The sequence below is a fragment of the Erpetoichthys calabaricus genome, chromosome 5, assembly GCF_900747795.2.
Source record: "Erpetoichthys calabaricus chromosome 5, fErpCal1.3, whole genome shotgun sequence".
NCBI lineage: Eukaryota > Metazoa > Chordata > Cladistia > Polypteriformes > Polypteridae > Erpetoichthys > Erpetoichthys calabaricus.
The window spans coordinates 135,465,957-135,484,556 of NC_041398.2; the positions used below are offsets into that span (position 1 = coordinate 135,465,957).

The 18,600-nt window shown below is 38.9% G+C and overlaps 1 protein-coding gene across 1 annotated transcript in view; it reads right to left on the reverse strand.

The window, feature by feature from the left end:
• Window positions 1-15,911: 15,911 nt before the first annotated feature.
• Window positions 15,912-18,600, reverse strand: part of frg1 (FSHD region gene 1) — a 49,356-nt gene continuing 46,667 nt past the window's right edge. The window contains exon 9 of the mRNA XM_028802086.2: window positions 15,912-16,309. Coding sequence (XP_028657919.1) covers window positions 16,273-16,309 — 37 coding nt within the window. The 3' untranslated portion in view covers window positions 15,912-16,272. The remainder of the gene's footprint in view (window positions 16,310-18,600) is intronic.

Genomic DNA, 18,600 nt, shown 5'->3' on the forward strand with positions numbered 1-18,600 from the left:
TAATATGTCTCCAAAACATTCCCAAAAAATCCTTTTTTTTTACTGAACAGATGTTAAGTGCTTCTGATGATGTGTGGTAGAAGAATGGAACATTTCTTGCAAAGCAAAATAAAACTTAATTTGTTCTGGAAGTTATTAAATCCATCCATCTTCTAACTATCTTATATTAGTTCAGTGTCGTGGGGACCACAGTGTATCTCTGCAGCATCTGGGGCATCGGTCTATCACAGGACACACTCCCCATCCACTTTCACGCTCATCAGCCCTGTAAAGAGGGGCAGGGAAGTTTGAAAGAGCCAAAAAACATACCGTGTGATACGCCACCCTGACAGTTACAGTTTGGAAGTCAGATGTCTGCTTACTCAGCTGAGCAGAGTGGCTTTCCTATAACTCACCTGGGTAAACTGCTACTTTCTGACTCAAATGCTCAGGGTGTGTGGCCAAGGTGTCCATGTGAGCACATAAAACAGATAAGAGGGGTCCCTGAGTAATTTCTCATCCCAGATCACTCACTGGAGTAATGGGGATTAGAACAGATACCATTGCGTATTACATCCTCACAGTTAGTTCACTTGCATGGAGGACATTTCTTTTAGCTCAGCTGGATAAGCTGCTGCATAAAGAGTCAGAGACCCTGGGTTAACAATTTCTCATTAGTAACAGCCAAAAGTTGTAAAGTAATATAGCCTGCACATCTTTGAGAAATGGAATAAAAATTGGGTGACCCAGTGAAAATCCAATTAAAGTATTTCAATGCAGTCTTATGAAGATGTGTAATTCCTGCATAGTGGTGCCGTCTTGGAATCCTCATGAAATGACAAGCTTTACATCAGTGGCCTTCTACAAACCACATGGCCGGGAGTCTTCTATTGTACAAAACACATGCTGATAGGATTGGCAGGCACCACGAACTCCTCAGATATCAATTTGCTATCCGGACCAAATCCACGTTATTCCTTATGAATCAGAGGTTGGACTCTAATTTAAGGCAGATTTTCATATATGCTGAAAAGTTTATTAATACTTACAGCAGAGTCATCAGATACCAATACACTTGTTCTAAACAATGCCTGCACTTGCCGTTGCTCTGAAACACCGCCGTTTCAGCTTTTATTGATGCATCCAGTTTCTTCTCATCATTCTGTGATGGCAAGTTTCTTGGCACAGATAATGCGGATGCAATAGACTGACGCATTGTAATTTCAAGTTGCTGTTCAAAGCTGTCAACAGCACAGACATCAATGAACTCTGCCCCGTCCCAGCATTCGTGAGCTGCAAAGTGCGAAGTCCTCCCAGTCCACTGTGCTCACTGCTTGTCTGTTGTTGAATGAATTAATTGGCAACACACTACACCGTGTGCCAAAAAAACGTGCCACTTAATTATTTTCAACTATAACTCTGTTATTTCTTGATCGATTTTTACACTTTTACATGCTATATATGTGAGCTTGGCCGTTCCCGTTTTCCCGGGAATTACAGCAGTTTCATTCCTGGGAATGCGGGAATGAAAACTGTCCGGGAATCAGCCCGGGAATGGATTCCCCAATTGGGTCTGAGTCTTTAAAATTAAGTCAATTAAAATTAATTCAAAAGAAGGTAATTATTTGCAAAAACAGGTCACTAATTAAGAAAAGGGTTAGACCAGGGGTCCTCAATCACGGTCCTGGAGGGCCGCAGTGGTTACGGGTTTCATTCCAGTCAGTGTCCTAATTAGAACTCAGTCCTTGCTGATAATGATAGTTGGTGTTTAACTCTATGCCTTGTTAGTGCTTTCATTCATCAAAGTCAAATTTTAGTTACTTTGTAGATCAGAGGTCCTCAATTACAGTCCTGGAGGTCTGCTATGGCTGCAGGTTTTCACTTTAACCAATTTCTTAATTAGAACCCTTTTATTTACTACTAAAGCAATACGTTTTTTGGGCTTAATTTTAGTTCTCTTGCTTGTTACCATTCAGAACCCTTAATTGCCTATTTTAGATTTTAGCAGCTGCATTTAAGTTTTAATTGTTGCCTGTTGTCTTAATGAGACATGAATTAATAATGAGATGCAGATAACCAATAAACCAGCAGCTCTCCAGCTCACGTGCTTACCATGAAGTATCTGTGACAAAAAAATGTTTATAAATGAATGAGAGGGAAATTGGAAGGACCATTAAGTTTAAATCTATTCTGGTCCACAAAACACAATTTTCTCACAGAAGGAAACTCTACAGTGCAATTACAATTTCTCCTGGATGAATGCAAGCATTAACAAGCTAAACAGTTCAATACCAAGTGTCATTATCAGCATGGACTGTCTTCTAATTGGGAAACTAGTTGGAATAAAAACCTGCGGCCCACGAGAACTGGAGTTTGAGATCCCTGGTTTAGGAGTTAGGCTTGCTAACACACAAGAGACCTTTGCCTCTTTTTTCATTCTTTTGAATTGCTTGTATAACCATCAAGGTCAAAAAATGAAACAAATGAGTTTGTGTCAAATGCTGGCTATGAGATAATGGTGGCCAAGTGTTTGCATATTAGGAGGAGCCTAGCAAAAACATAACGTTAAGATGATGTAAAGATGACAAGAAATAACATAAACGAAGATGTAAGTACTGCACAGAGAGGATTGCTCTGAAGACAAAGACAAGGTTTGTTACTTTGGAATAATGTCATCTGCATTGTCATCTAATCTCAATACTGTTTTTTTGTAAGAAGAGGTCTCTCCACCACAAAAGCAGCCTTCAGCCATCTGTTGCTTAGGTCACTAACACAGTCTATGTAGAGCTACTTCAATTCAGATTTCTACACGGCCATCCTTGAGTCCAATCTGATCTCATCTGTAACTGTCTGGTTTGGTGCTGCCTCTGTTCAGACTAAGGCCATTCTTAACACATCATCAACGTCTGTGAAGCGATCCTAGGCTGTGACATCCTGCACACTGAAGTTTTTGGAAGAGGTGACTATAGGTGACTCCTATAGGAGTCCAGGGTAAGAAAGATCATTGCTGATCCGACTCACCCAGGGCGTCACCTCTTCCAAAGACTTCCCACCAGCAAATGTCTTTATGTAGTGAAAGCTAAAACAACACATCATCTAAACAGTTGTTTCCCACGTGCAGTTATTCTTACTAATCAGGTCTGAGCTTCTACTCAGTATCTATCTATATCTGCACACTTGACTGCCTGGACATTTTAATCCTATTATCCCTTTTTGTATTGCTGTTGTATGCTGAATCATATTTCATCATTTTATATTTTGTCTTGATATATTTATCTTTTGTATTCTGTGTTGTCCTTGTATACTGCACCAATACTAGCAAGACAAATTCCTAGTACACATTAGTGTACCTGGTCAATAAAGTGAATTCCGATTCTGATAATGTCCCCAACCTCCCAGAGAAAAGAGTAGAAACTGAATGAGGAGGTAAAGGTGAAATCATCTCAAATGAAGGCACCATCTTGTTGTTCACATGGCACACTTTTGGGTCTTCCGAGTCTGTCCAGCTTCTATCTTAGCTGATTCATCACAACCCCCAATAATCCAACAGCTTTTTTTGAACATCCAATAGGTTTAAGACATAATTTGACCATTGAACAATCTCTATCACTTGTAGTGGGGAGATAAATATTTATCACATAAACATTTTTTTTCTATAAACAGATTCTCAGTGCAGCTATGCACATGGACTTTAGACCAGACATTTGGTATTAACTCATAATGTTCAGATGGGATTGTGGCCCACTCTTCTACAATGACATTTTTTTAAATCTTAATATGATTTGAGATGGCACGCTGTTGAATCATGTGAATCATAATCATCAGGGGTCTCATGTATAAATGGTGCGTACGCACAGAAATGTTGCGTAAGAACGTTTCCATGTTCAAATCGTGATGTATAAAACCTACAATTGGCGTAAAGCCACGCACTTTTCCACGGTACCTCATACCCTGTCGTACGCAAGTTCTCTGCTCGGTTTTGCAGACTGGCGGCACCCAGCGTCAAAGCAGTGCTACTGTTCCTGTGTGGTTACCCTTTCTTAGATCCACGTCCACGATGGCGGCTTTATCAAATATACTGAAATTAACCGCATATCGTTCATAAATTTAACGCATCTGATTGTAATTAACCTGTAACAATACAATGGTCCACGGAATAGCCAAACTATTCCAAATACCATAACTGCTTTAGCGTTGTTTCTCTCACTGCACCTTCTTCTTCTTCTTTCAGCTGCTCCAGTTAGGGATTGCCACAGCGGATCATCTATTTCCATATTACTCTCACTGCACCACTCTGAGTATTTCCTGTATATCACCATATCTGAGTGTGAATCACACATCTACAGCGATCGGAAAGAGAATTATCGGTATAAGGCATCAAGCACTCGCTGCCTCAGCCATTTGCTATTTGAACTGCTCTCATCCGACCAATGCTTCACAGCCTTTCCTGTTCGGACCTCGCAGTTCACAAACAGTTTCATCCCAAGAACTATACATGCACTCAATCAGTTCATCAAGTGCTCCTTGTAGAACTGTTTGTACTTGCAAGTTACCGTGAGGTACTTGTACTTATGATACAGTTATAATATTGCACAACCTGAGCCACTTTATAAAGTGCGTATTTACATATGATGACGATATCATTTTTAAGATGATATGCAGCAAAATATGTTGATTATATTATACAGATAAAACTTTAACTACACGGTGCCGCAGCGCTAGCGAGCTTGAGCTTCATTCACGGTTTGTTCCTGCCTCGCGCTGTTTTCATGCTGTGGCTGGCGCAACAATGGAAGGATAGATGGATAGAATAATTAAACATTACAAAGATATGTCGATGTTCCTTTAAAGTTTTGAAGAATCGGCGTTCTAAGCTTACAGATGGCTTAACGTCTATTACAGAGCTGATTGTGTGGCGATTGGGTATTTGGAGAAAGAAAAGTAAGGACAGGAATTGGGGGTTAGTACGTTTGAAAAAGACAGTACTTCTGTAATAAAGCATTTCATTGAAGGTCACGCATGGCACAGCAAGCTTCTTGCGTAAGACATGAACAATCACTGCGCCACCGTGTTCCCATGTTTAATAACATGCTTTAACTCATATCATCATGAAAATGATATCACGAATACTTCTCAGTATTTTCATTATTCAGAGAGCTGTAATACTACGAATGTAATGGATTCTGTGTCCTGTCGGAGGAAGAGCACGTAGTGATTCAGGCACATAGAGCACATATAAGATCAAATACAAAACAAAGCATTTAACGTGCTACTTTAGTTACGATGGGATTTGAGAAACTAGTAAATTAAACGATTTTAAGATGAAGTTTATGATGTTCTACTTTAATGACAAAGTGGAAACTTCGAGATTAAAGTTGACATTTCGTGCTTTTTTCACACTGTGTGCCTTTTTTTATCACTGTACCCTAATAAGCTTTCATATGACACTCAGATGGTGGGCTACAAGTCGCCTTTTCACGCCGACTTTGACATGTGACAACTTTTTTATTTCGGGCACTGTGCGACTTTGTGAACTTGAGCTTTCGAGTTTCTCCAACATGCTATGTCACTCGATCAACTTCCTTTTGTTGCTTATATAACTGTTTAAACCAACAAATAGTACGTTTTTCTTTGCCTCCATTTGGTATTCACTGAAATTCTTCTATTTTTCCTTGTACTTTTGTCATTGCCTTTTCACAGAACGCTGGTCTTAAGGGCTATTTATATTGATTTGCATATTCAAAGAGGCGTAATTCTGGGAGGAGTTGGGGCGGGACAGCAAGCGCTTGCACGTGCGTTTATTTCCACGCTGAGCGGGATTTATGTAGCGGAAGAACGCGGAAGTTGGCGAACGCACAGATTCCTGCATCTGGATTTTTCTGTGCGTAAGCACATTTCAGCTTTTGTGCTTACGTCATGTTATAGTGCAAATTCTACGCACGCCGTTATGCACGAGGCCCCAGGTCTTCCACAAATATTCCAACACCTTTATCTTCTTCCTCTGGAACCACCTGAGAGGCTCCTTTGCAGTAGGTTTAGTAACTGACTATCCTCATGGCCACACAGGTCTGGTAACAAGGAGTCCTCTGAAGGTAGGAGAGCGAGATGAACCAACTGCTACTAAATCTCATTTCAGAACCTATCTGTGTTTAGAAGTACATCTGCCCACACTTCCTTAAAAGAAAGACATTTGAAATCCCAGTAGTCACTTTTCATTGGTATCCACAACTAACCATAAGGCTGGCATCGAACTGGCATTATGTTTTACTTGGCACTTCTATGAGGCTTCTCAAGGCTGGTCCTAACTGGGTCATATGTGTTACTCAGCTACAAGGTGTACATGGCAGTGTTTAAAAAAAATAATCATACGTATGAATTTGGATATTTATTTGGTTGACCCCTCTAATTTGATGTGCAGTGCCTTTTCAGCAGCTCCGTGTACGACTTTATTTTCCTACCTTTTATTTTTCTCTTTTATTATTTTTTATTGATCACTCCTATCACTTTCTTTTATGTGGATTCGTTCCCTGGACACTTTTACTACTTGGACATGGATTTTTAGACGCCGAGACTCGTCTATTCAAGTAGTCAAGAACAAATCAAAACAACAAATTCAAGCGCTGAGAACAAATGCCAGTATCGATGTGGTTCCCTATTTACCTGACGAGGTAAGAAGGCGGTATCGTGGCAGCAGAGCCGGCAGTAAGCTAAAAATGAAGCAGCTTGTGAGAAATGGCGTTTTAAGCCTTCAGTGCCTTCTGTGATCCTGGAAAATGTGAACTCAATCTCAAATAAGATCGACGAACTGGCTGCGCTGGTGAAAAATGTCAGAACCTACAGAGAATGCAGTTTGTTGTGCTTTTGCGAAATGTGGCTAACTACCACCATCCCAGATGTTAACGTGGAGCTACCCGGGTTTAGCACAGTTAGAGCGGACAGAGACGCAAATACCTGCGGGAAGCACAAAGAAGGAGGTCTAGCTCTCTATGTCAATACAAGATGGTGCAAGTCTGGACATGTTAACGTCAAAGTCTCCACTTGCTGCAGGGACAACGAATTGTTGGCTGTAAGTCTGCGTCCCTATTACTTGCCCAGAGAGTTTGGACACGTCATTGTTGTTATTGTGTACATCCCTCCTCTGGTGGACGTGGAGATAGCGAGTGACATCATCCATTCTGCTGTGGCTAAACTACAAATACAGCACCCTGAGGCGCTTGTGCTAATTGCTGGAGATTTAACCATGTGACGCTGGACAAAACATTACCTGCCTTCTCCCAGTATGTGGACTGTAACACCCGGGGAAATAAGACTATTGACTTGCTGTAAGCAAACGTTAAAGACACATACAGCGCCACCCTGCTGCCTGCGCTTGGGAAAGCAGATCATAACCTGGTTCTGCTTCAGCCTCACTGCAATCCAAGAGTAAGGGAGCAACCTTCAACCACACGCTCATTCAGGAAGTGGTACCCTGAAGCAGAGCAGGCTCTGAGAGACTACTTTGGAACTACAGACTGGGATATTCTGATCCGGGATCACATAGTGAGAACATTGAGGAGGTTGTTGACTGCACTACTGACTACATCAACTTCTGTATGGACATTGTAGTTCCAGTAAGAACAGTTACGCTGCTATGCTAACAACAAGCCATGGATTACAAGTGACATCAAGGGCCTTTTGAACCAGAAGAAAAGGGCTTTTAAAGGCGGTGATCAGCATGAACTCAAGCGCATGCAGAAGGAACTCCGAGTCCAGCTCAGGGCGGCGAAGGAGCAGAGGTTGCAGAACAACAGCATGAAGGAAGTGTGGGATGGGATGAAGATCATCACTGGCTGCAGCTCGAAGCGGGGTGCCGCCATTGAGAGAGATGTGGAGAGAGCAAACCAGATGAACAACTTCTTTAACAGGTTTGACCACCCTAACCCACTCTCACCTCGAAGTACTGCACCTACGGCTCTATTGTACCTATGGCTCTTTTGTAGGCATGGAGCTGGACAGTTTGACATCTCTGGTGGAGCGATGGACGCTTAGCAGGCTCCTATCAATTATGGAGAATCCACTGCATCCACTAAACAGTGTCATCTCCAGAAAGAGGAGCAGCTTCAGCGACAGACTGCTGTCACTGTCCTGCTCCACTGACAGACTGAGGAGATCGTTCCTCCCCCAAATCTATGCGACTCTTCAGTTCCACCGGGTTGGGTAAACGTTAAGATTATTCAAAGTTATTGTCTGTTTTTATCTGCATTTTTATTACTCTTTAATTTAATATTTTTTTTTTGTATCAGTATGCTGCTGCTGCTGGAGTATGTGAATTTCCCCTTGGGATTAATAAAGTATCTATCTATCCAGATAGACTTGTGGAACTGAGGAACCACACCATCATAGCAATTCGAAAAATATACTACACCTATTGTAAACAATACAGTATGTCTACTAAAGTCTTTGACTCATAGATCTTCATATAACTTGTAATCACTACCTCAAAATATTTTCATGTAGTTATATGCAAAGTGAATAAAAATGTAATAATGTAATATCAGTAGTAGTAGTAGAGTACTGTAGTGTGTGGAACTAAAAATATGAAGTTTCATTTGTGAATGTGAATTACGTAATGGAAAACACAAACTGAAACATTAAAACTGCCTATTTCTTACATGTGCATTTGCTATTTGCATTTTTCGTCTTTTTTTTTATATATATATCTGAATAAAGGAACACATTTCATTTTCTGATATATTGTACAGATTTACTATGCCTAGCCCATAATTGCCTTACTTTACTGAATATGAAATAAAAAAAGGTTAACTGAAGTTTTTCCATTTTATGCCATGTCAAGGAAATCAACCCGCCTTAAGACATTTAAATAATTCCTTACATCTCAGTCAAAATAAGTCACTCTGCACCTACAGCAGTGTTTGAACTGGAATGAACAAAGGATGAAAATCACCATTGGCATTGCCTGCAGCACCCATCAAGCAATCAACTTGTGTTCTGAATCCTGATTTCAGAAACAACTCCATTTGCAACGCACACCACTAATGTCAAGGTTTTTTTGGAAGGTAAAATCTGATCGGAACCTTTCGAGCAAAAACTACATTCAGATAAAAGGCCCATATGAATGGATTCACATGGAATCCTGTGTATAAATAAATATGGCTTAATTGAGAGCTTAAAAAAAATTACAGTGCCTTCAGAAAATATTCAGACCCATTCACTTAGTTCACATTATGTTGCCTTATGATAAAATAATTAAAAACTTTCTTTTTTATTTCTAAATAAATATTTGGAAAAATGTTTTCATTTTTTTTTTCTGAAGTATTGAGTTGGCTTGATGAGTTGCAACATAAAAAAATGTGTAAAAAGAGAAGAGGTCTGAATACATCTGAAGGCTCCGTATTAACATTACTGGGGTGTACGGGTTCAAGAACATTATGAGAAACACATTTCCATGTAAAAGCCCTGTGCACTACACAATAATTACAAATATAACATGGCTAAAAAACAATCACAAAAGCAAAAAACCAAGCAGTAAATACAAAAAGAGGCATACTGTACACGTGGTGTTTTTTTTTTTTTTGGTCCAAAAATACAAGTTTCTAAAATACATCACTCCATGGGCAATTGAAAGTTTTAATAAAATAAAAAAAAAAAAACAAAAATCAGAAAATAGGCACTTCATTTATGACATAAGATAACATCAAGACAGGAAAGGGGGAAAACGTGAATAAAAAATTCTCTATTATAATAAAAACATCTTGGAAGACGAGACTTTTTATCCTGCGACGAGACGCAATCTTTTGAAGAGAGACACTTTCACATCACGTGAGACGAGACTTTGTTCTAAGAGATTTAACCACACCCGGGGCTAGAAATAAAAGACAAAGAGTAGATGACAAAGTAGAATGTCATAAAGGATTCAAAAACGTTGGCGCGATACATATGCAGAGCAGGTTAGAGATAATGGAAGTACGAAAATTCGAAAGTCTCAAAAAAATGATAGTAAAGATTGCATTAGCACAAACAAACGGAAATTATTACTCGGTGAAAGAACGGAACAGCGAAGAGAGATCGAATATATTGTTCAGATTTAAACTTTAACTCAGGGACTTGTAGATCGTCTAGTTCGTGTTGCCATCATGGAAAAGTAGTTTTTCTTCCCAATGAAGAGGTGTATCTGTGAGAACTAAAAGATTGGATGTTTGGTGAAAGTGAAATCCCATGAGAGAAAATTTCAAGTCCCCAAAAGTCAAGACTTAATGCAAAGAGATTTGGAGAAGTCCTGCCTACATCTAAAACATCTACAACCACGCACATGGTTCAATCATTTCTCATTTTTGTGAATGCTATTGTCAGACACAGTTCGTGTAGAGAGAAGGAAACAATATTCACTCACATGCAGTTATACATGGCGTTGTCATGATATAATTCCAAACACGGAATCAAAATTCAATGTGATATTGACGAAAAGGTAAAAGTGAAAAGAGATCGAATATATGGACATAGGTGATATGACAGAAGTACTGTATGTAGATATTGTTTGCCTTTAAACTTTAAGTTGGAGACTTGTGTAGATCATCTAATTCGTGTTGCCATCAGGGAAAAGTAATGTTTCTTCTCAATGGAGAGGCGTATCCGCGAGAATGAAAAGATTGGTTGTTTGGTAAAAGTGAAATCCTGTGAGAGAAAATGTCAAGCCCCAAGAGTTAAAAGTTTTGCTGTTTGCGAGCGGCAGAGATGCAAAGCGCAGACAGCGGGGGTTAATGAGCGAACCGAGCAGGGGGCAAAGCACCCTAGTAATTAAGTTATGAAACAGATAATTCTAAATAATTAAATAGAAACACAGGAAAGCAAAGTGAACTCAAAAGTGCATGCTGACACTTTCCTATTTTAACAAAAGTTTAGAGACTTAATTTTGTGAAAAAAAATTCAGCATTGAAATTGTCTGGCTGCTTGTTAAGAAAAAAGAAAATGTGAATCATTAAAAGTAAGTCAATTAAATATGAAGGCAAAAAGTGTCTGTTCCATTATTGGTAGTAATTTATTACTAAATAAATGTGGCTGCAAAGAGAACCAGCAGCTACTGCTTGACACCACTTGTTTAGAGTGAATTAAAAATCCACTGATGTATTTTGGAGTTTATGATTCTGCTGTAAAACAAATAATTCACAAATGGATGGCACTACCCAGGATACACACATCCATCAAAATTATCCCAAACAATATGAGAGCTCATACAAAATATCCAAAACACCCCTAGAGCACATCAAAGGATCTGCAGATGTTTGTTTCTCATTTTCTGCAGGTGACATCCATGTTCCTGCGGTGGGTTGGCAAACTGCCCGGGATTGGTTCCTGCCTTGTGCCCTGTGTTGGCTGGGATTGGCTCCAGCAGACCCCCGTGACCCTGTAGTTACCGTCTTTTTCTGAAAATAAGACATCCCCCGAAAATAAGCCCTATCGAGATTTTCGGAACTTTTTGTAATATAAGCCCTCCCCCGAAAATAAGCCCTAGTTAAAATAATGTGAAAAAAAGAATTCGTTAAAAAATGCTGTTGATTTATTAAGTATGTTTAGCTTCCCTAATACTCGTATTTCAGAGAAATGTTTGAAATAAAATATTCCGAGAAATTCATTGTTTACCTCTACAGTTCGTTTCAAATTAATTCTTGGAATTTATCTTAAAAATACAACATAAGGCAGCATGAATACATACCGTAAATATTGTGTCCGCTCTGCTCTGCTGTGTTGTACTGCGTCGCGCGTATCGCAGAGTATGGTCGAATGAGGTGGGGAGGGGGTGGAGGGGGGCATGCATATGCGGAATGCGACGGAACGCGTCGTTGGCGCACACTATAAATAATTGTTCGTTAAGGCAGCAGTCTACATTGAGCGACAGTGCAGATACAATGTTTGTTCATTTCAGTCTTGTAAGTCTGATTATTTCCTCATACGTAATTTTATTTTTTATAAAGTGAATAATTTTTAACCGCAGTTAAAATGAGTACAAAACGAAAGACCTATTCCGTCGAGTACAAAAAGGGAATTGTGGAAGACTCCAGGGGTGTAAATCTTGATTTATGACGATGTTCCAGAAGAAGATGACATGACTGTAATTGAATAAATTTTAATTTCTGTATTCTGTGTAAAATAAATAAATATTAAATAAAAATATATAAATATACTTTTATTTTTGTCCTCCCCCGAAAATAAGCCCTAGTGCGTATTTTGGACCAAAAAAGAAAGTAAGACAGTGTCTTATTTTCGGAAAAAGACGGTAGGAATATAGCAGGTTGGAAAATGGATGGATGGATGGACGGACATCCATGTTCATTTCTCATGGGTAGTCAGGCTGGGGTAAATCTTTAGTCTTCAAAAATTACATCACTGCCCATTATAACTTTGCAAAAAAATCTTACAGCAATCTTTGGGATGGGAAAGTTTAAAATTTCCATGGACTGGCAAGTTTAAAACTGACACTTTCAGTGAAAACCTAACATGACCCAATATCAAAATGGTATCACATATGCTGCTCAAAGTGACTGCAGCATCACTTTGAGAACTATGAATTATGAAATATGACAAACTTTGGTGCTTCAGGGTAATAATAGCCACATTTCAACAACTGTAAAGACATTTTTAGAAATGCCAACCAAAAGTTAATAAGATTGGTTAGTTGCATTTTTCAAAAGGATTTTATGAGAGTTACGAACTCGTGTTTTATTGAATAAATAATGCAACTACAAAGATATTTAAAGTCATGATGTTATTTTGGCTGTATCCTTAAAACAAAGGAAGAAAATAATTGAAACAGCAGCCTTAAATTACCTGGGGACAAATCAAAGGTGTTCTTGAGTTTGATGCCGTAGACAGTACACAACAAACTGATGTCACTGCATAGTTGATGAGGAAAAAATGACATGATAAGCAAGTCCTATTGTGCCTCAGCCACAGCAAATACAGTTAAGCCAGCGACAGAGGGGGAAAAAAAAAAGTTAAATCAGACCTCATCATTACTTGAATCATCAGACATATCAACATATACTGTGTGTGTGTGTGTGTATATATATATATATATATATATATATATATATATATATATTGTCACACACATGCGAGTAGGAGGACGTTGTGTGGACCAAGTAAAGGTAATTCCACGCCAGGCCAGGGGAGAGCGGGGTGCACTAAACCTTCTCCTGTTATCTCTGCAGACCTGCCGTGGGAAAACCTATCTGAATCAAGAACCTCACTTCCAGTTCCGGCGCCCAGGCTGATGCCAGAAAAACATCACTTCCGATCATCCTACATCACTTCCAGGTAACCTACATCACTTCCTGTCTGACCACTTAAAACCGCCATCTTTTCCAACCTTCATCGTTTTTGTCTTGGACTCTGTACTATCAACAACTCTGTTGAAAAGCAAAAGAAAACCTTTGCGGCTGCCCCAGACCTTTTTTATGTGTGTTGAGTCCATTCCTTTTTACAATATGATATGCATTCATCCTGTCTGCTATGAAAATGGCTAACTGGGCACAATTTGGACATTTTTCACTTAGGGGTGTACTCACTTTTGTTGCCAGCGGTTTAGACATTAATGGCTGTATGTTGAGTTATTTTAAGGGGACAGCAAATTTACACTGTTATACAAGCTATACACTGACTTCTTTACATTGTATCAAAGTGTCATATCTTCAGTGTTGTCCCATGAAAAGATAATAAAATATTTAGAAAAATGTGACGGCAGCACGGTGTTGCAGTGGTAGCGCTGCTGCCTTGCAGTAAGGAGGCCTGGTTTCGCTTCCCAGGGCCTCCCTGCATGGGTTTCCTCCCACAGTCCAAAGACATGCAGGTTAGGTGCATTGGCGATCGTAAATTGTCCCTAGTGTGTGCTTGATGTATGGGTGTGTGTGCCCTGCAGTGGGCTGGCGCCCTGCCCGGGATTTGTTCCTGCCTTGCGCCCTGTGCTGACTGGGATTGGCTCCAGCAGACCCCCATGACCCTGTGTTAGGATACAGCAGGTTGGAAAACGACTGACTGACAGACAAAAATGTGAGGGGTGTACTCACTTTTGTGAGATACTGTGTGTGTATATATTGTCGCAGGAGGCTGGTGGACAGACCTGGCTGGGACGCCTGGAAGGACCGGGAGGTGGCGTATTTGTCCTCCGGGCCATGAGGGGGCAACTGCCCTGGATCGAGAGAGGACCACGGGAGAGGAGCAAGGAGGCTCAAGCCCATTGGGGCCCGTGGCCTCCGCCAGGGGGCGCGGGAAATGTGTACTTCCGCCACACCCGGGAAAATGGAGGATGATCCGGCCAGGGACGCCCGGAGTGCTTCCGGGTGCAAGAGCAGCACTTCCGTCACACCAGTAAGTGCTGCCGAAAGAATATCAAGTACCTGGAGCACATCTGGTTACCTCCTTCCAATCACAGAGCTGGAGTCGGGAGTGGGAGCAGGACGAAGCTCCCGTGGAGAGAGGAATGGCAGCCCACGGACAGAGAGAGAGAAGCCCGGAGGAGAGGTGATTAGTGCTGGGAAGCACTGTGTGCTGTGTTGGACTGTGTATTGTGCGAAGAAGGAAAATAAACGTGTGCATTTTTATAAAGATGTGGTGTCTTTCTGATGGTGTCCGGGCATGTCTCACAATATATAATCACACATATTAAGTGTGTATTACACTTATACATCTGGGCTTCAAATGTTCCATGGATGTATGAGCAAGCATGAAAAATAAGCACTTTAATATACATAAAAGTATGTATGTCCAAAAAAAACAAAAAAACCTCTGAAGCCTCAATCTGAAAGGACTATTCTAATTTACTCAGTTTGTAAATTGAAAAAAAATTCACACCTGTGAACTAAATATACCAACTATAATTTTCTAGTGTTCATTTGGTGTACAGAATGTTGACTCCTGAAAAGATGCATCGCTGCCTTCAACGTTCTAAGGAAAACTTCAAGATAATAAAAAGTACTAGGGGAAATTTAAAAAGCATTTCATAACTGGACACAAAATCTGAATACATCACGTTGACCCACTCTCCCAACAAACAAAATAATGGAAGCATGATGAAATCCAAGGTTCATGAAAGAAATTCAAAGTACAAACCACTGCTAGAAAGACCACATGCTCAATGCCTGTTGCTGAGGATCTAGCACATACTGACTGCACGCCTCAAAGGATTAACACAGCAGATAAATAGAAAGAAAAGTGGTCTGCCATCTCCACTCTGATTCACAACAAAGCCCCTGCTCAAGCTGCATCAGTTGCAAAACCTGCTCTACAAAACTATAAATCTCAAGACACGTAACATCCAGCCTTTCCTCCAGGATGGCATAGAAAATAGGAATACCGATATGTTGAAAAATCAAATTTGTTTGGTTTCACAACATATTAATTAGGTGGAGCCTAATCAAATAATTATGTAACTTCTGAAGTTAATTGGTTGAACCAGATCTTCCTTTTAACTTTTAACAGGTAAGCCTAATGCTTTTTTTTTTTTTTTTAAATTTAAGTAGTGAAACTTGATGCCTGATCAAATTAAATGAGCACAGCAGTCAGAATCAAATGTGCATGTTTCAAAAAGAGATTATTTTATTTGTCTGAAATTAAAAAAAAAAAAAAAACTAAACACAATGAAAAGTTCACATATTTCCAGGCACCAAAGTACACCAGAGACTAAAGCATATACATATTCCCTTTAGGATTGGGTAGATTAAAACTGAAAGGATACATGTCTTGCATAATAAATACTATATTCACACCATATGTGTTGCCTCCAGGTATGCTAAAGCACAGAATGCAACTTTAGAACCTGCAAGGCTGCTCAAGGGTTCCTCACAATGAACTGGTGCCTTATTTGTAATTGAATCATCATTATAGTTAAAGTAAAGCTGTCATTGGTTATGGGTAATAAAACATACTCAAGATCTATTTTAAATAAAAAAAAAACATTTAATTATGTTTACATTGCTATGCATAAGCAATACAGATGTTTATTTTTTGTAAATATCCTGTTACTTGTATACATACAACAGTAGCTGATAAATTTAAGAAACTTGCATGTACAGAATGCAAACACTGACTCATTTATTCTGATATGCATTAAAGCTTTGTACTTCAATGTTTATTTGGAAATGATTTTTAATATGAGATCACTCAAATGCTTTATTTTATTTATCAACAACTATCACTATTTAAATAATGCGCCATTTCTCATTACAAAAGTTCAAACATTTAAATGTTCATATCAAAGCTGTCAAGAGTCATTACTTAAAAAAACATAAAAGAAAAAAATGTTCATTTACAATATCGATCTGCCTTCATCTTTGACCTCCTGCAAAAGCACAGAAAAAGAATAAAGGTTAAAAATTTAAAATTGAATAAAAATCAAATAAAGTAATGAAATAGCTTAAGATATATAATATTGTTTTACTGCTTGTTGAGCCATGTCCAAATGCACAGACTTTCATTTTTTACTGTCATGCACAGACATATCAGAAAAATACTGTATTTTTCTGGCCACTCTTCCATAAAGACCCACTACAGTAAGTGGAGTGAATGGCTTAAAGTGGTCCTATGGGTAGATACTCCCATTTCTGCAGCTCCTTCAGTGTTATCCTTGGGTGTCTTTGTTGCATCTCTTCCTTGTCAGGTCTGCGAGTTTTGATGGCTGCCCTCTTGTCAGGTTTGCAGTGGTGCCACATTCTGTCCATTTTGATATAATGGATTTAATGGTGCTCCATGGGAAACTCAAAGTTTAGGAGATATTTTTTTTATTACCCAACCCTGATCTATACTTGTCCACAAATTTACCTCTGACCTGTCTGGAGTTCTTCTTGGTCTTCATGTAGCTTGATTAGTGGTGTTGCAGAGTCAGGGACTTTCAGAGCAGGTCAGATCTTATTCAGTGGGTTTCATAGCAGACAGTATGAATACATATTCACTCACAATTTTTCAGTTTTTACTTTTTTTTTTTTAAATATAAATATACAAGATATTTTATTTTCATTCCAATTCAACAATTTGGAGTATATTGTTAAGTCAGTTACATAAAAACAAATGAAAATCCATTTTGATTCCAAATTGTAACAGGACAAAACAGGACAAACACTGAGTGGGATGAATTCTTTTGCACTTTATGTATTTTACTGTCTGAAAATGAATATATTCTGTATAGTTTTGTGATCACAGATTTTAGGGTGCTGTTACTCTACAATTTCCTTTTGAGGTTTTTCATTAAACATACTACAGTTCAATTCAGTAATTGCAGCACTATCCATTCCATACAATTTAATTTAAAGATGATAAGCTACCTGATAAAGAATCTTTAGATGCAACTGATCAAACTGAACTTTTTTAGATCTCACGGCATTTTCAATAAATTACACAAGAGAAAATGTTGTTTAGTAAATTGTAATAGTATCTGTTAATGAATTGTTTACAAATGATGCAGATTACAAAACTATATACACACATGTAATTACATTCTTTTATCAATTCTAATTTTTATTATGTTTCATTGTTCCAAAACATTTTAATAAATATGTGATAACTTACTCTTTGATGAATAAAGAAAATTTAAAAAGACCTAGCTTTCAAAATAATTAAGTCTCTGAATGCATCTGAATATAACATGCCTCACAAATAGGAAAGCAAACTCAGTCAGTGTCAGTAATAGGAACCATAGCACAATGAGAATTGTGTATATTGCAACAGGTTCACATGTCATAAATGTAGGAAGGACGGTCCTTGGGTGTGTGGGAACTGTTAACATTTGAATCTAATGATTGCATATAGCGCAGAACTGACCTCTTTGTACTACTATTCTTTCCTCTGCATGTCCTGGAGTACAAAAGAAACAGCACCATGCACCAAAATCTGGAGACCGGGCAAGATCGGGGAAAAAGAAAAAAAAAATACGCGGTCACTGATTACAACCGCAAGAAGGTATGTGAATGAATATGAATAATACGAATAATGTTGCATCCGTGCCACAATGTTTTCCGAAATGTACTATGCAGGTCATAAAATGAATAATTCCAAATATCATATATACCTATGTCTCTGTTTTTTGACAGTGCGGCTTTGACATCATGGACCATAAGGTGCAAACTAATTCAGCGTAAGCAGGAACACTCAATAAAATTGAATAAAAAAATCAAGTGACAATGAGATAGGAAGAAGGCAGATTCACCGGCGTTTGTGTGTCAGCTTTTATCCATCCAGATCAGAGAATTTCCAGTTCGATTTGTCTCAAAACACCACTCACATCTACAGTTATTCCCAGTTTCAAATAAAAACTAGCAGTGTCAGACCCCCTTAAGGTGGCGGGCAAGGGTAGTATGTATCATGACTGAGAGAATAAAAGTGAAATAAAAACGCTAACTTTTACAAGTACTATAAATTTACACCGGCTGTTACAGACCCAAATCAAATGTATGTGTTTATTGTATAATATTAATAATAAGAGCAGCTCACTACTCAAAACGGTAGATATACAAGGCAGTGAGCATCCAACCGGGGGACTCTTGATTACAAGTCAGCAATTCTTATCACTGCGCCACGGAAGCTATTGCATTATCCTTGAACCTTTTGTGAAAGTTTTTATTTGATCTGTGGACTGCA